The 21,424-nt window shown below is 46.0% G+C and overlaps 3 protein-coding genes across 3 annotated transcripts in view; 2 read left to right on the top strand and 1 right to left on the bottom strand.

The window, feature by feature from the left end:
- Window positions 1–1,528: 1,528 nt before the first annotated feature.
- Window positions 1,529–12,209, top strand: NEIL1 (nei like DNA glycosylase 1). Its single transcript, XM_033160713.1, has 9 exons — window positions 1,529–2,071; window positions 3,854–3,973; window positions 5,230–5,293; window positions 6,378–6,477; window positions 7,311–7,435; window positions 8,372–8,399; window positions 9,591–9,652; window positions 10,757–11,122; window positions 12,168–12,209. Exons 1-9 carry the CDS (start codon window positions 1,596–1,598, stop codon window positions 12,207–12,209), a joined length of 1,383 nt encoding a protein of 460 aa, XP_033016604.1. The 5' UTR covers window positions 1,529–1,595.
- Window positions 12,210–14,724: 2,515 nt separating this feature from the next.
- Window positions 14,725–21,424, bottom strand: part of MAN2C1 (mannosidase alpha class 2C member 1) — a 32,654-nt gene continuing 25,954 nt past the window's right edge. Inside the window, exons 21-26 of the mRNA XM_033160127.1 lie at window positions 19,001–19,144; window positions 18,051–18,160; window positions 17,271–17,350; window positions 17,013–17,158; window positions 16,084–16,187; window positions 14,725–15,350 (exon numbers count right to left, since the gene is read on the bottom strand). Of these exons, the coding sequence (XP_033016018.1) occupies window positions 15,221–15,350; window positions 16,084–16,187; window positions 17,013–17,158; window positions 17,271–17,350; window positions 18,051–18,160; window positions 19,001–19,144 (714 nt within the window). The 3' untranslated portion in view covers window positions 14,725–15,220. The remainder of the gene's footprint in view (window positions 15,351–16,083; window positions 16,188–17,012; window positions 17,159–17,270; window positions 17,351–18,050; window positions 18,161–19,000; window positions 19,145–21,424) is intronic.
- Window positions 19,527–20,852, top strand: LOC117052711 (cytochrome c oxidase subunit 7B, mitochondrial-like). Its single transcript, XM_033159777.1, is given in 3 exon segments — window positions 19,527–19,542; window positions 20,467–20,606; window positions 20,609–20,852. Coding segments are annotated over 3 exon segments (267 nt in total). The 3' UTR covers window positions 20,720–20,852.

The following is a 21,424-nucleotide window of genomic DNA, read 5'->3' as shown; positions in this document are numbered from 1 at the left end:
GGCCAAATAGACGCCGTATCCCGTGGAGAGGGAGTCCTGTGCGTCCCTGTTGGTGGTACAGAAGATTTAAAAAAAAAACAAAATACACCAAACAGCACAGAATTCTCCAGGGTCCTCCCAGGCTAAGTTTGGCAACGCATCACCGTAAGTCGAAAGAGGTGTCTCTTTTCCCCCCCAGAACCCCTCCCGAGTTCTGTACTGCATTTGCTGGCCATTTCCTCCGTTTGTTTTAATTATTATCTGCATCTGCATTTCTATCCCGCCTTTCTCTCCGAGTTGCTCCATGTGCTGCGTTTGGTTTCCTGTTTAGGGAAGTTTTTAAACTGTGATTTTGTATTGTATTTTGGTATTTGTTGGAGGCCGCCCAGAGTGGCTGGGGAGACCCGGCCAGATAGGCGGGGTATAAATAAATTATTATTATTATTATTATTATTATTATTATTATTATTATTATTATTATTATTATTATTATTATTATTATTTCCTCCCTCTTTGCTTAATGGCCAGACTGAGAGGCAGCGAGCGGCCCCAGGTCACCCAGTGAGATTGATCTACTACCGCCTGTCATCTCCATTTCCTACCTGTCTTATGTCCTTTAATGGTTTGCTGTTGCTTCCCTCCTGCGACTTTTAATATCCGACTTCCTGTTTGCTTTTGCTTACTTTTCGTTGTTTTATGACTGTATATTTTAATGGATGTCCTCCATTATTATTCTCCCGCCTGGGAATCTCACCTTTTTGGATCAGGGCCAGGGAACCTTCCCCAGCCTGGGGGGCCCACATTCCCTTCTCTGCAGCTTTTTGGTGGGGTGGGGTGGGGTGTGTACATGCCAGTGGTGGGCGGGGCCAGAGGCAGAAGTGGGTGGAGCTCCAGGAGGGCAAGTCTCTACACATTCTAGGCAAGCAAGAGAATTGAAGGACACCTTTCAGCTAAATAAAAACACTCCTGGAGGGGCCAGTGAGGACTGTGGTCTGGGGAGAGTCCTGTGGGCCATATACAGATGCAAGGAGAAACAAAATAGAAAATTCTTTCCAGTAGCACCTTAGAGACCAACTGAGTTTGTTCTTGGTATGAGCTTTCGTGTGCATGCACATTTCTTCAGATACACTGAAACAGAAGTCACCAGACCCTTAAATATAGTGAGGGAGTGGGGAGGGGTATTACTCAGAAGGGTGGTGGGAATGGGTGATCAGCTCATAGGTGTGGAAAACCTGTTGACGACTCTTGCAATTAGTCTTGCAGGGAAAGGCAAGGGGTGAGGTGGCTAAAGATAGCTTTGTCATGTATAATGAGATAAGAATCCAATGTCTTTGTTCAGACCAGGTATCTCCATGGTTTTAAGTTTGGTGATTAGTTGCAATTCAGCCACTTCTCTTTCCAGTCTATTTCTGAAATTTCTTTGTATTAAGACAGCTACTTTGAGATCCTTTATAGAATGTCCTGGGCTACCCACCTGTAGATGCAAGGAGGGCTGCATTGGGACCTCAGGTGTGAGGCTCTCCACACTTCTCGTTAAGAAACGTTTTAAAAACTCACCTTTTCCCTCTTGCTCCTTCGGCTGTGTCTCCTATCTCAGCTCCTCCACGTCTTTAAGGATGCCGGAAGGTCCAGAATTGTTTCTAAACAGCCGGTACATCAACGAGGAGTGCGGGGGTCTCGTTTTCTCGGGTAAAGTGGAGAAGTCGGAAGTGAGCAAGAATCCGGAAGTGCCCTTTGAGAGTGACAGGTACCGGATCTCGGCCGTGTCGAGGGGCAAGGAGCTGAAGCTCACCCTCACGCCTCTCAAACAGGAGGGCCCTGCTCCGTCCAAAAGGCGGGTCTCTGCAGCCCAACGTAAGCAGGCAGCTCAAGGGCCAATGGATCTCGTCTTCCGTTTTGGTATGTCCGGCAACTTCAAATTTGTCCCCGTGTCCGAGATGCCAAAGCATGCGCACCTGCGCTTCTACACCCGAGGAAGCCCACCCCGCGCCCTCTGCTTCGTGGACTTCCGCCGATTTGGCCGGTGGGAGGTGAGCGGTTCCTGGCAGGTGGACCGAGGGCCCTGTGTGATGCTGGAGTATGAGAAGTTCAGGTGAGGATCGCCCAAGGGGTGCTTTGCCGCCTCAGGGAGAGCAGCAAATAGTGTCCCCTGCTCCCCCTACCTCAAGCGGCATAATATCCGGGGGGCTGGTAAAGTTGTTTTGGCCCCTCGATTTGGGTGAATTTCCCACCTCCTCTGCTGTCCCTTTCGTCACATCCAAATCTAGCTGCCTAAGGCAGCCACCCTCATCCGTTCACGAAAGCAACTGGCTTCCTCCTCTGGCAACATCTTGGGAAAAGGAAAGACCCTTCAAAAATGGGAGATGGCCTTGTTCTGACTTTGTTTACTTATACCCCACATTTTCCCCTGAGAGGAACTTGATACAGATAAAATAGGAGCAGCTGAAAATGGGGACTGGGTGGGGACAAACCTGTAGTTTATATATATATATATATATATATATATATATATATATATATATATATATATATATATATATATATATATATACACACACATACATACACACACACACACACACATATATATATACATATACAATGAAATAGTAATAGAATTAAAATATATTTGTATATAAAATATCTCCATATTTCTAGGTGGGGCCTGGATCAGATAGATTCATTTTGATTGGTGTGGGAAACAGCAGGCTCCGACTGGTGATTGGCTGGCCAAATGCATGCCTCTAATTTAGCCCTTAGGCTTTGCTGTGAAGTTCCCAAAATGAGAATGTGTGAAGTACCCACTTTGCCTATGTGGAAAACCGGCTTTACTTCATAACGCTCCTCCATGGGCCCACTGCTCATAGCTGTCAACTTTTCCCTTTTTTTAAGGGAAATTCCCTTATTCCGAATAGGATTCCTCGCAAGAAAAGTGAAATGTTGACGGCTGTGCCACTGCTGTTGTCCCCTCAGGTGTTATTCTGGCACAGGGTCACCCAGTGAGCTTCATAGCTGAGTGAGGATTTGAACCCTGGTCTCCAACACTCTAACCACTACGTCACACTGCCATTTAGGTTCCAGCATGTGTTTGTGCAAAGCTTTGGACTCCTGTTAAGCCCAGGGCTTGGGGAGCCTCACACCAAATGCAGCCCCCGGCACCTCTTCACCTGGCCCTTGGGACTCTTGTCAAATCACGCCCTTCTCGCTAGGCTTCCCTTCTCAGCAACCTCTTTGAGATCTTTGGCCTGGCTGGAATGTGTCCTTGAACTGGGATAACTCTTAAGATTTAGTGTCAGGAGTATAACGTATTCCTAGACACCGCAGAGTTAGACGCAGACTTTTCTGGAAGCTTCTGGCTGTTGTGTAATTGACTGGACAGCACAATGCAGGAACTCAGCAACTCACTGGATAACTATATACAGTATTTATTTATTGAAGCAACTAGCATCCATAAGTTACTATTTACAGACTTTACAAAATAAAAGAAACAAAACATAAAATCTTTCCTCTCTGTCTCTCTCTCTCTACACTGACCACTTTCTCCACACCAACACCTGACCACACAATAACCACTAACAAGCTCTCACACAGAGCTCACTCTTAAGGAACTCATTGACCAATCACAGGTCGTTGCTAAGGGTCTGAGAGAGAGCAGATCTGGGCTTTATGCCAACTAGTTAATTGCTTGGAGATAGACAGCTGCATTTCTGCACGTAGGCAATTTGCAATCTCTAACAATAACGCCTCATGCTTGCCATGCCACTTTTGCCTTTGCCCCCAACCCCCCCGCTAGGTTGTGATGAGTGACTGTGGCCCTTCGGATAAAAAAGACTGGTGCTAAGCGGCCCTTTTAACAGGCCCTCCTCTGTTCCAGGGAGAATGTGCTGAGGAACCTCTCGGACAAGGCTTTTGACAAGCCCATCTGTGAGGCTCTGCTAAACCAGAAGTTTTTCAACGGTGTTGGCAATTACCTCCGGGCTGAGATTCTCTACAGGTGAGCAGGTGTCTGAGCCTCGCTTGTGCCACAGGGAGCAGAGTCTGCCAGGTTGGGAGCATTCCTGTCCAGGTCGCTCTGGTCCTGGAAACCTCTGTAATTGTGGGCACAAGCTCTTTTGTGATGTCCTCTTCCTTGTGCAACTCCCTCCCCATGAAGCTGCAGATGACCTCTATGCTGCAAAATTGAAGCAGATGTTCTTTAACCATCAAGGCCTTTTAAGGAGCTGTCCTCAAAGGGAGAGTTCCAGTTACAGGTAGGTAGCCGTGTTGGTCTGCCATAGTCAAAATAAAATAAAAAAATAAAATAAAATCCTTCCAGTAAGCACCTTAGAGACCAACTAAGTTTGTTCTTGGTATGAGCTTTCGTGTGTATCTGAAGAAGTGTGCATGCACACGAAAGCTCATACCAAGAACAAACTTAGTTGGTCTCTAAGGTGCGACTTAGAAGTGCTAAGGGACCCAGGTGGCGCTGTGGGTTAAACCACAGAGCCTAGGGCTTGCCGATCAGAAGGTCGGCGGTTCGAATCCCTGCGACGGGGTGAGCTCCCGTTGTTTGGTCCCAGCTCCTGCCCACCTAGCAGTTCGAAAGCACGTCAAAGTGCAAGTAGATAAATAGGGACCGCTCTGGCGGGAAGGTAAATGGCGTTTCCGTGCACTGCTCTGGTTCGCCAGAAAGCGGCTTTGTCATGCTGGCCACATGACCAGGAAGCTGTCTGCAGACAAACGCCAGCTCCCTTGGCCTATAGAGTGAGATGAGTGCCACAACCCCAGAGTCGGACACGACTGGACCTAATGGTCAGAGGCCCCTTTACCTTTACCTTTAAGGTGCTACTGGAAGGATTTTATTTTGTTTTCTCAAAGGGAGAGTTTTTGAGTTCTGACATGGCTGTCATGTCACGTTTTTAACTAGCCTTTTGAAAAGTGCCTTTTTGAAAAATTGCTGCAGTTGGGGCTTACTTTAATGTTTGTTAATTATGTTGTGTTTGATATTGTGAGCTGCCTTGGGTGGGTTGTGCTCAGGTAGGTAGCATATAATGCAAAATTTAACCTGCTTTTAGTTTATTAAGACTTTCCGCAAGTCTTAAATTGTTGTTAATTCTTATCGGTGACTTCATTGTTGTGTTTTTTTCCCTTGTAAACTGTTTTTGAGGGTTTTTAAAAATCAAATTTTATGAAATTTGCAGAGTGTCACTGAAATTTCACCGTTCCAACTCTTTGGCGGTCATTTGAAATCATTCCTGTGGCTTCTTCCAGGTTGAAAATCTCTCCCTTTGAGAAGGCACGGACTATTCTGGAGGACCTGAAGCCCCAGGAACAGGTGAGAGAGGACGTGAGGAGGAGTCCTCTGTATCCTGGTCCTTTTTGCCCCAGGTCTCTCTCTTTTACTCACTCATACAAACTCACACAGGCATGCACACTTCAATCAAACACAAAGTGAGGATGCTAGCAGCACCAACCTGTAATGGGTTGTTTATGTCACAATCCATTTCTGCCTGCAAGGGCGACTGAATCAGATTCTGGGGCTGCTGGTAGCACAGAGATGATCTCAACGTCTCGCTGGCAAGGCTGTCTTGAGCATAGCTGTCAACTTTTCCCTTTTTTAAAAGGGAAATTCCCTTATTCCGAATAGGATTCCTCGCAAGGGAAATGTTGACAGCTATGGTCCTGAGGCAACTGAAGCCAAAAAGGATTGAGAGAACAGTCGTTACCAACCACTATTGTAACTAGAACAAATACATTCAGCTTGAAATGCTGCACTGGTATGGATCAATATGAAAGGATGAATTAATTTGCTCTTCAATAAATACATATCCATACAGAGTTCCAAGTAATACAGAGGTTAGGACATTGCACAGGATGCATCTCTCGTCTGCTTAATGCTTCACAGGCGGAGATTTCCTGCAGCCTATAGTTTTTACACTTGTATAATTCATTCTACATCCTCCTGAGTGCTTGCAGAATTTTGGTTTTAAACCCGAAGCAAACCACGTTTCCTGTCAGCATTGAGGCCGGATGCAAGAGACCTCCTCCCCACTCGCTGTTGGGTTTAAAATTATACCTGAGCCGGTCTGGTGTCAGTAATGTCTGTTTAAGAAATAGAAGATACAGGTGCCGGTGTTTTGTTCTTAATTGGCTGAAGCATGGGCACTACTCTGTGTATAAAAGGCTCTGTTGCAAAGCGTTTAGTGCTCCTAGCTTTGGGAGTTGTGGGGAATGTTGGATGCTGGCCACAGCGGTGCCAATGGAGTTCCCAGCACACCCATTGAGTTTTATTTTTAGCACGTTAAATCTTTGGGTGTATGTGTGAGAGAACCTGGAGGAAGGAGGAAGGCTGTATGGGAAGCACCTAAGTTGGGTCCTCTTTGCTCGGCCTCCCTTGACTGCTCGCCTTCACCTTGCAGGCATCTGGACTAACCTCTAGGGAAAAGGTGAAGCTGAAACGGGAAAACCCCGACTTGCTGGAGCTCTGTCACCTGGTGCCCTTGGAGGTTGTGAATCTGGGTAAGGACCGTGTCGAGGACAACCCAAAACGCTTCCCTCCCCCCCTCCCATATTCTGTGTATCATTCAAGAGCTGCAAAAGTGTGTAGGTTTGAGAGGGATGGATGGATGTTTATTTCATAAAATTTATACATTGCTTGATTTTTTTTTTAAGCATCTAAGTGGATTTGCAGGGTTGGAGTGAAATTTGAGGTGGGGTGGAGGCAAAACTTGCTACCCTTCAACTTGTTGCTTCTCCTCCCAATTAAATATGTACAGTGGTACCTTGACTAAAGTCCAGTTTATTATAAGTCCGTTTTGGACTAAGTCCAGTTGCAAGCTGGAAATGAGTGCTCCGGGTGCAACACAGAGGTGGCTCTTTCGGTTTTTTGACTGTGACTTCGTTTTATGGGACTGACCTGTGACTGGCTTGTGACTTCGTTTCTGTGACTGTGTGGAACCCAGTCCAGCTACTGGTTGATTGTGTGACTGCAGAAATGGATAAAAGTCCCCCCCTCCCATCCAAACAATGACTATCAGTGTACGTAAGAAGAAAAAACTGTTAATTTTTTTCATCTACAATACTGTCGTATTGCCTTCATTTTATGGATCAATGGTCTCGTTAGGCAGTAAAATTCGTGTTATATTGCTGTTTTAGGGGGTGTTTTTCATTGTCTAGAACGGATCAATCCATTTTCAGTTACTTTCTATGCGAAATCATACCTTGTTTTAAGTCTGCTTTGATTTAAGACCGGACTTCCGGAACGGATTACGGTCTTAAATCAAGATACCACTGTACAGGGCAGGAGTGCAGTACTGCATTCACATTTCTCCTTGCCTTCTTCCCAATTTTAGGTGGCAAAGGTTATGATCCCGTCAGGACGTCTGATTACACCATCTTCCAGAAGTGGACTCAGTGCTATTTCGTTCCAGGCATGCAGACCCTGCGCGATGCCAACGGCAGGACCATCTGGTTCCAGGTAGGAGCCTGGGGGAAGGACACCGGCTGCTTTCCTGGGGATGGGGTGCTGCAGTGGGCTGGCCCCTCTTCCTTCAAGGTTGGAGAACACAGGGGCGTAGCAAGGGGGGGGCGTAGGGGGTGGTTCGACCCATGTAATTATGGGACTGATCCAAATTATCAAGGAACAATTACTGCCCTACTAGGGCGGTGCATTAAAAACTTTTTTTTTTTTAATGCCTGCTCCGAAGGTCTTACCTTACTATACTAGGGATTATATACCTATATATGAAATTTCATGCATATCGGTTAATATCTTGACCCTCCTCCACCAAAATAGCTGTTTACTTGGCTGTTTTCCTATGTCGTGAAGGCTGAAATTTCAGTTCAGTGGAGCACTTACTGTTCCCAACCCTAACCCCGTGGAAAGCCATCTAATTAGACTCTAATTTGATTTTGAGATGTTTTTAGGAGGCAATTTAATTATTGTTTGATTTTATTCCAATGTTATGTATCTGATGTTAGCCACCCTGAGCCCAACTTCGGCCGGGGAGGGCGGGGTATAAATAAAAGTTTAGTATTATTATTGCTACTTGTTATTATTCCTTTGTAAGAAAATATGAAATAACGTAAAACCATTTTTGCAGGGGGGAATCAATGGGGGGGGGACAAGAAATTTTCCGCACCAGGTACCACCTAACCTTCCTACACCTCAGGGGGGTGACAAATTTTTTTTGCCCCTGGGTACCAATTTACCTTGCTACGCCCCTGGGAGAAAACGTGGCCCTTGGTGGGTATTTCAGTATGTGATGGTCTGTAAATCTTGGCATCTGGAAGACAGCGTGAAAGTAAATAACCACAACTACTTAGTTGTTTGTGTCTTCTGCTCTCAGCACCAAAACTTGGTTTTTGGTTTTTTTGTACCAATTACATGCTGGGCCATCTTCTTCCCTTGCAGGGCAATCCTGGACCGATGGCCCCAAAAGGTGAGTATCGGTGATTTCTCCTGGATACCAATACATTAGATTGTGAAGGGAGCAAATAGTTTTTGATCCAGCCTCTCACAGGGCTTGTTAAGTAAAGATTTAGGCTTTTAAACAGGGAGACTCCTTGCTCTTCCTTGAGGAAGTCTTTCAGCTTGATATACCCTGATGTACCTCCATAACAAGGCCAACTTCTACAGCGCTTAATTGGGAGATGTAGGTTGGTTGCTCAAAGGCAAAAGGTGGTACTTTGTGTAGGTGCTACTCAGGTGCTAAAGGTAAAGGGACCCCTGACCGTTAGGTCCAGTCGCGGACGACTCTGGGGTTGCGGCGCTCATCTTGCGTTAATGGCCGAGGGAGCGGCGTACAGCTTCCAGGTCATGTGGCCAGCATGACTAAGCCACTTCTGGCGGACCAGAGCAGCGCACGGAAACGCCATTTACCTTCCCGCTGGAGCGGTACCTATTTATCTACTTGTACTTTGATGTGCTTTCGAACTGCTAGGTGGGCAGGCAGGGACAGAGCAACAGCTCACCCCGTTGCGGGGATTCAAACCGCCGACCTTCTGACCAGCAAGCCCTAGGCTCTGTTGTTTAACCCACAGTGCCACCCATTGCTGCTAATATTTATTTGTTGTATTGATATCCCACCTTCTCTGTGCAGCTCATGGTGACTTACATGGCAACCCCCCCCCAAAAAAAATCTAAGTTAATTCCTACAACCCTGTGAGGGAGCTTAGACTGATAGTGAATGACTGGCCCAAGGATCACCCGGTGAATTTCATGACAAAGTGGTGGATTCAAACTCTGGTCTCCCAAGCCCTAGTGTGACACTCTAACCAACTACACACCACTGGTGTAACGTAGGCATGACTAACAGTGGGCTGGTGGTTTGTATGGGTCTACTCTTTACTCAGTTGACTACAAACCCCAAACTGCACTGGGGATCTTTGGAAGAGCCGTAGCTGAGTTGCAGAGCCCTTAATTTGAATGCAGAAGGTCACGGGTTCAATCCCAGGTCTCTCTAGGTAGAAAAATCAGATATACATAAAATCATCTCTGTGTTTAAGACACCAGAGAGCCGCTACCAGTCGGACAAATGAGGCAGCTTCTCTTCTATGATTTTGGACGCAACAGAGACATTTTAAGATAATGCTGGCAAAACTGGGACTGGACTTTTTGTTTTGTTTTGCAGGAGGAAAGCCACGCAAGAGACAGTTGCAGGTAAAACCCGATCCTGATACCTCAAGCTCCAAGGTAAGGCAGCTCTTATAATTTTTAAATTGATTTTCCAATATCGTTCCAATAACAGCCTCATTATAACAATGCCAAATTTATCCAATTAAAACAATTATTAAAACCAATTATTTATATACTGAATTACACGATTCAGTTAAAGTGACTTCCTCACATGCTAGTTTTGATGGGTTCCTCTTTGCTTTTTTTAAATTTTCTGTGTTCCAAAATCTTAATAATTTCAATTACTGGTACATTCCCTTCAAGATAGTAATCCCTTATACAACAGCTACAATCTTATGGTTTCAATTGGTGTTAATATGCCAAGTAACAAAAAGTTTCAAGTGAGGTACTCAGTCTGTAATCATTGTTCTTTCCTGCATGTAGTAATTTCCCCATGATATTGTCCCAACCATATATAATGTGTCCTTCAATCTTCCAACTGTTGATATTTCCCATCAGGACTCAGGGGAAGCAATTGTCTCACAGTTTCCCAAAAGTCTCTGTGTCACTTTTCCCGTGATTCAAGTGCTTGTTAGAGACCCCTCTGTTCTTACAAATAAACTGTCCTCACCCATTTTTTTTTCCAGCCTAGGAAGACCGCTCTGATTCCAAACTGCCAATGATTAATAGGAAAACCTCTGACCTTGCAGTTGGCACACTCCTTTCCTCCTTTCAGCTGAAAAAAATTATACCGTAGTCCGTTATCTTTCCAGTTAGATTGCATTCCAAATTGCCGCAGTTTCCTTTGCATTCCTTTGAAAATAGCAGACCATTGGTGGTGGTTTCGTTCTGTATTCCAACATAGTCCTTTCAAAGGGTGAAACTTCCCCCTTTCTCTCTCTCCCCATTCCATTCCTCTCACACATGCAGTTCCAGTTTGATGTTAAATTTTGTGTTATTAATCCAGTTTCTCCCAACCTTTGCCTGCCCTTGCATTCCATAGGGAAGCAAGAGAGCAATTCAAAGAATGAGTTTCCCCATCACTCTTTATCCCCGTCTGTCTCTGCGATTCCTGCATTGTGGGGTTTGATACCTTCAACCTCTACAATTCCACTATTCTTATCTCACAGGTGCACAATTGAACCGCGGAGGTGAAATTCAGCTCCGTTTTCTCTCTCCCAGGTCAAAAAACTGGAGACTAGCAGTTCTGCGACCAGTATTCCTCGGAAAGATGTTGTGGGAACAAGGAAGTCTGGAAGGAAGAAAGGGAACAGAATTGTCCCCCAAACAGAGGACCACACCATGGTTAAGGAAGCCAAGTTACCAAACACCAGAACTCGGAGAAAGGTTTCTGCCTTGCAGCAATCTCCGGCACCAGATTCTGCGGCTGAATCCCAGAAGAGGCGAGCGTCAACCCGGAAAACCAGAGGTAAGAAGAGATGTGATCTGGCTTCAGGGGTCCTTAGGTGGCTTTATAGAGCAAATGAAACTCAGCCACAGCAGAGATGGGGAACCTGCGGCATAGATCTGTGGTTACCAAAGGGGGGGGTACCATCTGTGGGGGGGCAGGGGGGCACTAAGACGAAAGGGGTGGAAGGGGGCACAGAAGGTGGAAATGATTGTTGCTATCACTGGATCAAATTCATCAATTAAATAATTTATATTGGCTTTTTAAGAAATGCGCAACTAATTGTTACCGAGTTGAATTGTACTGTGTTATCATCTTCCTTAGTAGGTTGGGCAAACCACCCTTCTGGATAAAGCTTTTTTATGGGGTGGGGTGCAGCACTGGGATGGTTCTATAGAACTGGGGGGGGCAGGGTGTGGCCCCCAAAGGTTTGGTAACCACTGGCCTAGACCTTGCTGGATGCCAGCGACCATCGTTCCTGACCATTTGCAATGCCTGATGGGAACCGGGCAACGCGGAGTTAAACTATGGAACTCACGCCCACAGGAGGCAGTGATGGGCACCAACCTAGATGGCGGCTTTAAGAGAGGATTGGCAAATTCATAGAGGAGAATTTGTGCACGGTGGCTATGCTCTGCCTCCAATGCTTCTGAATACCAGTTTCTGGAAACCACAAAAAGGGAGGTGGCTGTTGTGCTCATCTTCTGCTTGTGCGTTTCCCATTGGGGCTTTGGTTGGCCACAGTGAGACCAGGATGCTGGACTAGGGTGGCCATTGGCATGATCCAGCAGGGTGGTTCTTAAGTTTGTATGGGACTGCAGGTTCCCACTCCCTGAACGCCCGCATGCCTGGCCTGCAAGCCATCTAAACTGCTATTCCTTTTCAGGTACTGCTGCTGTTTCCACAAGACCCAGGCAGGTGAAGGCACAATAACGTTCCTGATGCAGAACAGCCCTCCTCCCCTTCTGACCCATGTGCTGCCGAGGCAAAAGGGGGTATAAACTCCTGGACGATGCTCACATAGCTGCCTCACGTTGGTTTTTGGATCCTGGCCTGGCAACAGGCAACACCGGGGGAATTGTCTGCTTTGTCACTTATGTGCTTTTTGAAGTCCTGCTAGGAACATATAGCAGAGCTACTAGGAGGCCTTTTACACTGATTTGCTTTCTGGAAATGCTGCTGTAGGTTCAGGCCACGGTCTCAGCCCTGATTCCAAACAGCGAGTAGGCTTCGCATATGCCACCGCTGCAGGAGATCTTTCTGCTCTGGGTGTCGAGACCTGTGTTAAAGAGAGGGATCTCTCGATACAATGGAACCTCTATTTGCGACCATAATCCGTTCTGGAGATCTGTCCGGAGTTCGAAATGGGTTGCTGGGAGAGGCGCCATTCTGCCATGCGCGAAAGCAATTGCCGCTTCTGCGCATGCGCGAACGGCTACCCCCACTTCTGCACATGCGTGAACGGTGATTGCCGCTCCTGTGCATGTGCGAACGGCAGTAAACCTACTGGTAACTTCCGGGTTTGCCGCAGTTGCGACTTGGAACGACCGTAAGAAGAGGTGGCGGTAAGTGGAGGTTCAACTGTATATTCACAACAGAGGAATAACATACCTCTGCCTCCTCCAATCTGAGAGCTGTTGCAGGGGCTGCTGGTAGGGGAAGCTAGCGTAACTCATTAGCAGATTGGTTTGGGGTATAAATGCACTGTCGTATAATCCGCAAGAAGAACCCACAAGTGAAGGCATTACCTCCAGCACTCTGCTCCTTCAAGACCTGGACTCTGGGCGGTGCAATTTTAGGTGAAATTGAGCCTTGCCCTGTTGCTTCCTGAAAAGAGATGTCAGAGGTTCTACCTTCTGAACAGGGTGAAGGCCCTGTATATATCTGTGCATTTAAGGTGCACAATGCAACCAGCAGGGGACTGCAGCGGGAATGAAAAGGGAGTTTAAGCCGTTCCAGTTTTCCCCAGAGCAAACGACACCTTCATACTATTTGCATTAAAAACAACAACACCGGCACATTTAACATCATGTCTAGATTGGCCTTGAGCTCAGCTGCTGAAACGGTTGCATTTCCTTCTCTGCCTTATTTCTGGCAGGAATCTTCTCCGGGGCACAAGAGCTACATGGATCATTCAGGCCAACACTCAAGCTGCCCAGTAAGATACCTAGAGGTAGTTCTGTTCAGCAAGGAGTGGGATTTGAGCCACTGCTCCATCACCTCCTAAATTTGAAAGAGATGTGCATTTTAACAGTTACCCGGTCAAATATTTTCTATCCTTGGTGATAACCTCTCTCCTTTGATTATAGTCTTACAGTGCTTTTTGATGCAAATAAAAGATTTTTTTTTCTAGAAATGATGCTGTTGTAGGGTGTGGTGCTATGACAAGACAATTGTCAAGGAAAAAGTCCTAAGTACTGGTGCCCCACTCTGCTCATTGATTCCAGCCCACAACCTTTAAACATTGGGAGTTGGACTGAGTAATGAATGTTGGAAATGTAAGAAAGTAGAAGGTACCTTTTATCACATGTGGTGGACGTGCCCAAGGGTTAAGGACTTCAGGGAGAAGATATACAATGAGCTCAAAATAGTGTTTAAATACACCTTTTCTAAGAAACCAGAGGCCTTCCTATTGGGTATATCCAACCATGAGATACACAGGAAAGACAAAGTGTTTTTATGTATGCCACAACTGCTGCAAGAATTTTGATTGCTAAATACTGGAAAGGTGAGGAGCTACCGACTGTGGAAGAATGGCAAATGAAGTTAATTGACTATATGGAACTCGCAGAACTGACCGCGAAGCTCCGTGACCAGAGGGACGAGGTGGTGCAAGAAGATTGGAAGAAATTTAGACTATTTGAAACAACGTGAAAAATTGGATTTTTGAAGTGAAATCAGTGGAAATAATAGGCATTAGCTATACAATGTTAGGTGGAATTAGAATATAAGAAGTGAAGACTGAAGGTTTTTAGAAGATAACATAAGACAATTAAATAAGATGATGAGATTAATGTGTTAAAATCAAGAATTAGTGATAGAATAAGAAGTGTTAAGGTTAAGATGAATCAACGTGAATGTGTATTAAATTAGTTAAGAAACTGCTAAAATAAACTCTCACTGTACGCAGATAAGGGAACGGGGGAAGTCCCCTAATAAGATTAGAAATAAGGTTTTAAAAATTAGATGAATTTCTTTTTGTATTGTTTTTGATTGTTTTTTGTTTTGTTTTTCTCGTGTGTAATGTGTTTGTTGGTTTTTATGTTGTTTTTATGTAGTTTGTATGGAAAATAATAATTCTTTTTTTTAAAAAAAAACATTGGGAGTTCCTGCTGGCAAGGCAGAGATGGTCTCCCGCTGAGCTGCAGTCCTCCCGTGTGGGCAGATGGGTGATGGGAAGCAAAGTCACCACCTGTGGGTGGTGGCAAGGACCGTCCTTCCGAGCCCCTTTGGCACAAGGGCTGGCAAGGACTGAGGTCACACCTCCCCACGTCAAAGGGAATTCCTACCGCATGTTCCAAAGGGAACGACAAGGAGAGGCCTGAGCCGCCATGTACAAGTAGATGTTAACCTGGAATGTGGAAGAGTATTTCAAGCAGTTTCTTCTGAAACTCCCTCCCCGCCACAGCTATTTCTCTGCCTATAACCATAGCCCAGTCCTTCTTTCTGGGGATTCTCAAGGGTACGGCAGTACCAGCAGCTTTTTTCCTAGAAGAAAAACGTTGCCATATCCCCTTTTAAAAAGGTGGTTTGAGCAGAAACAGGATGATTCACAGCAGATAAGCAAAAGCTTCCGACTTCCCAGTTGTTTTATCAATAGTAACACAGAAGCTGCCCTCTCTGCCACAAAGTCAATTAAGCTGTAAGGATCCCAGGTGTAGATTTCATAGAATCACAGAACTGTGGAGTTGGAAGGGGACCCGAGGGTCATCTAGTCCAACCCCCTGCAATGCAGGAATCACAGCTACGATTTAGACTTGGAATAGGTAGGTCATCCCAGGAAATAGAAGTTCACCGGTTAAAGTAGGCCACTGGTGCCACCCCAGCCTGCCATTTTGCATTGGCGGCATCGCACAGCAGCTGTTTTGCACTTGCCACAGGTTGGCGGACCTTAGTGCTCTAGTTAAAAGAAATAAGAAGAATGGCGTGGATCTTGCAAATCTGCCACAGCTTCAGGCCCTTGCCCAGCAGGAAGCCAAGGAGCCAGTCTGCAAGCTTGCAGTTTGTGCTCCAGAGGTTCAGCTGCTGCCTGGTTGTTTCAAAGTCAGCAGGACAGTTTGTACTTGGAAAGGTGTAAAGGAGAGGCGCAGGCCACGCTCCTCCAGTGGCACGCACTTGCTTGGATCAGGCCGCTCCAGGAGGTCGCACCTAAGAAAGGAGAAGAGTGAAACTCTTTGAGCACAGTCCGGACAACCCATTCACTGGGCACTCATCCTGATTCAGGAGGCGAGATGAGATCGGCTACTCACTAAGCATCCATTCAGATTTTTGTTTGCAGGGAGGTTAAGACAGCATTGTGACCAACAAGTACAAGTGAAACTCGAAAAATTAGAATATCGTGGAAAGGTTCATTTCTTTCAGTAATTCGACTTAAAAGGTGAAACTAATATATGAGATAAGACTCATGGCATGCAAAGCGAGATATGTCAAGACTTTATTTGGTATAATTGTGATGATTACGGTGTACAGCTGATGAGAACCCCAAATTAACAATCTCAACTTTGGGGTTTTCATCACAATTATAACAAAGGCTTGACATATCTTGATTTGCATGTCATGAGTCTATCTCATATATTAAACTCCAGTAGCTAATGAAAACAATTGCTTACATAAATGGACTTTTCCACGATATTCTAATTTTTCGAGTTTCACCTGTATTATCTCACACTTTCCAGTACACTTCCCCTTCGCTTTCTTTATTACCAAAAATAAAAAATAAAAAATAATATCCAATTTTTTTGGGGGGGGGGAGTGCATTTATTTGTCAGGGCTGCCAAATAAACTTTAATGGAATGCCAGGATTTGATTGAACTCCACCTGAAAACAGCAGCAGCCTGGGAGCGCCTCAAACCACTTGTGGTGTTTACATTTACACACTTACATGACAGCCTCTTGGACTGGGAGACACGTCTGGAGCCAGGTGACCACAGTACTGCCGTGCGACTCGTACAGCCTGATCACCAGCACACCTGGCATGTCCTCAGCCTGAAAGGAGGGAAGAAAACAGACAAGCGTCCCAATAATCAGCACAATGCTCTTCTCCAGCTCTGTGTAACCACTCCTCTCTCCTTGTGGTCCATTGCTTATGGCTGACCATTTACTGCATCTGTATCCCACCTTTCTTCCATCACAAAAGCCAAGGGCAAGCGTTGGCGAGGGGCATGGCCAGTGGGGCACTGCTTGGATAAATTCCCAAGGGCCAGAGAGAGAAGTGAAGGGCCACATTTTCCTCTCAGGCGTGTGGCTCCCCACCCCAACATACTGCAATGGAGGGCACCTGGGCAGTGCCCAGCTCTGCCTACCATCTCATGTGCTCATCATTAGAAGAGTCCTGCTGGATTAGGCCAAGGGCCCATCTAGGGCTCAACCAGATGCCCCTTGTGGGAAACCAGTAAACAGGACCCAAGCACAAGAATGAAGAAGAAGAAGAGTTTGGATTTGATATCCCGCTTTATCACTACCTGAAGTGAGTCTCAAAGCGGCTAACATTCTCCTTTCCCTTCCTCCCCCACAACAAACACTCTGTGGGGTGAGTGGGGCTGAGAGACTTCAGAGAACTGTGACTAGCCCAAGGTCACCCAGCAGCTGCATGTGGAGGAGCGGAGACACGAACCCGGTTCCCCAGATTACGAGACTACCGCTCTTAACCACTGCACCACACTGGCTCTCTCTCTCCTCTTGTTCCCAGCAGCCGCTATACAGAAGAACTGCTGCCTCTGATCGTGGAGTTACAGCTGAGCTTCCCTTGTGACTAGTAGCCATCGACTAGAAGTCACTTTGTGGCTTCTCATCCTCTCTTGGGCCCCGTACCTGCTTTACTGCTTCCAGGACAACAGCTGGGGATTGCACAGAGAAGGCGCTCCAATCTGGGTGCTGCCCTGAGACGCACGGCACCTTGTGAAGAGGGAAATTCAAGTTGTATGCCTGACGGATCACCTCAGCCTCCTGGAATGAACCTGTTCGGAAGACAGCACTTTGCCATCAGAGGCAAGAAAGGGACAGTCATCCCACCAACACGCCTGTTTAGTTGCTTCAAAAAGCTCCACTTTTATTCTCAGGCTTTCTTACCTACATGAGGCATCACTGCATATGTAAATTGATGGCTCCCAATATCTGCTGTGGCGTCAGGCGACTTTGGTGCTCTTAACCTTCATGCAGATGAAAATGATATATTACTATATAAGAAGATAAGAATTGGCCTGCTGGATCTACCCAATTGCCTGTCTAGTCCAACATCCTGTTCCCACAGTGGCCGACCAGATGGACCAGAAGGAAATCCACAAGTAGGATTTGAACACAAGAGCTCTCCCCCCTCCTGTGGTTCCCAGCAACTGATATTCAGAAGCTTTTGCTGACCGTGGAGACAGAGTGTAGCCATCGATTGCCCTCTCCTTCATGAATTCGTCTAATCCTCTTTTTTTCCAGAAAAAATGACTTTTTATTGGGTTTTCTAAACAAGTATCAGAGGAATAATAAATGATACTGTCCAAACCCCTTTAAAGTCATCCCAGTGGGTGGCCATCAGTACCTCCAGGGGGAGCAGGTTTCATGGTTCAACTCTGCGCTGCCTGAATATGTTCTTCCTTTTTATCTGTTCTGAGCTTTGCATGGGACACTTGTGTTATTGACTGTGCAGTTCCATCAACATGGCCATTCCCAGAATCACTTCGGTTACTCCATTCCTGACGTAGCCAAACGGGCAAATGTTAGATGTGCACTGAGCCAAGATACACAAGGCGTCTGCAAGCTCCCTTCTAAAGCGCCAGGAAACACAGCAAAATTCTGGAACACCAAAGACCTCAAGCCATCCCGCCAGAAATTGTTTCCTGCCTGCCTGCCAAAACTCACAGAGAAAGGCTCATCACGTTGCCCCGGACGGAGCAGCCATATTTGGAGTCGTTCAACAGTGCCACCCCAAAGCCATGCTCAGACAGGTCCATCCACTTGTGGCTCCACACCTTGGGAAAAGAGCAACCAAGCAAGATATTAGGTTGAAGAAGAAGAGTTTGGAGTCTCAAAGCAGCTAACAATCTCCTTTCCCTTCCTCCCCCACAACAAACACCCTGTGAGGTGAGTGGGGCTGAGAGACTTCAGAGAAGTGTGACTAGCCCAAGGCCACCCAGCAGCTGCATGTGGAGGAGCGGAGACGCGAACCCAGTTCACCAGATTACGAGTCTACCGCTCTTAACCACTACACCACACTGGCACAGATGTAAGCGGACTTCAGGCTTGCAGGGTCTCCTGTGCTTTTAAAACTAAGGTACATTAACTAGAACCATGTTGTTGTTGTTTTTAAGCAATGGGGAGGGTGGACATACACATACATAATTAAGGAACAAGGTGCCTCTGAGCATATGCTCAGCCCAGGGATTGTGTTTTCAGTGCCAGGACTGAGTTCACAGTCCTTTCGCCTATTCAAGGGTCTTACAAAGCCCTGAACAACTTAGCTCCAGGTAACTCAGGGATTGCCTGAATCCTTCTATCCCAGTTTGATCATTGAGTTCACCTGCAAGAGCGTCGTTGCTCGTTCTCTGCAGGGCTCATTTGGCAACAGCAGGAAACGGAGCCTTTGGTGCCATTGGCCTGGTCCTGTACAACTCTTTGCCATGAGAGATTTAGCAGGTGCTTCCTATACCCAACTTTGAAACACCTGCTGGAAACTTCTGAATTTATGGAACCAAGGGGGCAGTGGCCCAAAAATATTTGGGAACCGCCGGTGTAGACAGTTGAAAAACAGAGGGGTTGACAGCCACCCAGCGATACCTATCATGGCCAGGAGTCTGTGGGCAGATTCTCACCTCAAACCGAGCCCAATCCCAAGAGGTGTTCCAGTGCGTTGGCCTCTGAAGGTGACCAAACTGTATCTCATATGTGGCATTGGGGCTCCGGACCTTGGCAGGGAATTCCACCTTGAGGAACTTATGAGCCTCATTCCAGTCAACCTGTGGATCCGGCAAGACGTGTAGCGTATCAGAGGAGGAAAGGTGCCTTCTCCGCCCTGCCCCCCAATCTCCCGAGTTTATTTGGAGGTTCACCTACTCTAGGAACTTCCAGGTCACCAGGCAGTGTCATAACATCTACACAACCTACTAAAGCTGACGAGTCCTCCTTATTCCTGGCCAGTCCCAAACAGCAAAGAGAAGTGAAACCAGGCTAGGGTAGAGTTCACTGAAATGACAGATTGGGGTGGGGTGGGATGGGGGAAGCAAAGTTCCTAACTATACAACGTTCAAAAGGCGTATCACAGAGCCAAGCACACTAACCCTAAAATGCAGCAAAATTCTGTCTCAAGAACCTAAGAGGAAATGGGAAAATGGAATGATTATGTTTTTGAGTACCGGTATGTACAATCTGAAATATTTGCACAGATAGCAGCAGAGGATAGTTGGGAAAATAAATGCCAAAGAATTACAAATAAATGGGCAATTTACAGGAATTGGATCGAAAGGGGTGAAGCCAACCCAAACATACAAGCTCGAATGAACAGACTGTGTACATGGTTAAAGATCTGAAGAATGAAGGTCTGTCCAGAGGGGAGGGTGGGAGGGGAGGGGGAAGGGGGGGAAAGTCTCCTAAAAGCTTGGTTGTTTACTCAGGTCTACTGGAGATGTTTGAGAGCGCTACTTTGTTCAGTGGCTGTTTTAAATGACGCATTCGAAATGTATTAATTGTATTCTGAACTTTGTGCATATCTTATTGTACTTTGATTCTTTTTCTGTAAATCAGCTGCAGATTTTTGTTAAGCGGTATATACATCTTCTGAATAAATAGTAAGCTTTTTTTTTTTTTTTTTTTTTTTTAAAAAAGAACCTAAGAGGAGCCTGGCTGCTGAATCAGTCCAGCATCCTGTTCTCACAGGGACCAACCAGAAGCCCCAATGGGAAACTGGCAAGTAGGATTCGTGCCCAAGAGCCTTCTCCGCTCCTACAATTTCCAGAAGCATTGCTGCTTCCCACAGGGGCTGGTAGCCTTTGATAGCCCTCTCCTCCAAGAAGCTGTCTAATCTTCTTTTAAATCTCTCTAAGCTGGTGGCCATCACTGCCTCCAGGGCCAGGGAGTTCCACAGTTTATGTGCTGTGTGTAGAAGTCCTTTCTTTGACCTGCCCTGAGTCTTCCAGCATTCAACTTCATTGAATGTCCCTGAGTTCTATTGTTATGAGAGAGAGAAAAAAAAACATTTTCTCTATGCACTTTCTCCATCCCAGGCATATGCTTGACAAGGACGCCGGGAGAGGAACTCTGAGGGGCAGAGTCCGACCCTGAGGCGGAGAGTTGTTTTTTCCTTTGGCGAGGGGAGCTCTGGGCCTCGCGGCTCGTGGCGTGAGGCGTACTGCGGCAAGACAAGTTCACCACAAACATGGACCTGATTTTCATGACAAATATGGCAACTTGATTTTACTTGGTGGGGCTCTCTGTTTTGTGTCTCTATTTGGAGCTATGTTGTAACACAAACAGGGATAGAGTGGAATTTGTCTCCTGTTGGTCGAATTACCCCAAAAGAATGGAGAGAGAAGTAGAGATGCTGGGTTAAATCCTCTTCTGAAAAGATGGGAGCAGCCATGGGTTTGCTGGAGCTTTTATTGGAATATACTAGTACTATGCCTGTAGAGGGCACAATTATCTGTGATGTAATAAATACAGTTAAACTTTTTTTTTTTTAACTGCTATCATGGTGCCTCTTGTTCACCTTTTCTCTAAGCTACAAAGTCCCAAAATGCTGCAACCTTTCATAGGCTACCAACCTCTGGATTTTGCACAGCAGGCCTCGTTTATAATATTTTTATTATTAGAAATATCAAGCATGTTGAATCTACAGATTTTAAACATTGCATAATAAAGCCTTGATAGCGCACCTACTTATAGCAGCTGGAATGACCATCGTACAGTTCTGGAAAAATTTAGACTGGACCCATCTAAAGTGTGGGGTATTGCATTGCTGGAAAACGTAGTAAGCTGAGAGTCTTTAGGGACCAAAGAAAAAGGATGATTTCATACTTGTTTGGCCTGACTTTATTACACTTGTAAGCAAGGAACTCCCTTGGCCTACAAACAAATATGGCTTCTGCAATGACTCAGCACATTTAATCATTTTACTTGTTATAACAGGGTCCATGTTTTGTAACCTTGTCCTGTTTAACCATGCTATAGATAGTTCCAGTTGCTACCTTCCACACATTCACATACCTGTGGTTTATTTATTTTGGTTTTATTTTATGTCTGTG

Source organism: Lacerta agilis, chromosome 9, assembly GCF_009819535.1.
Source record: "Lacerta agilis isolate rLacAgi1 chromosome 9, rLacAgi1.pri, whole genome shotgun sequence".
NCBI lineage: Eukaryota > Metazoa > Chordata > Lepidosauria > Squamata > Lacertidae > Lacerta > Lacerta agilis.
This window is presented reverse-complemented; position numbering and strand designations above follow the sequence as displayed.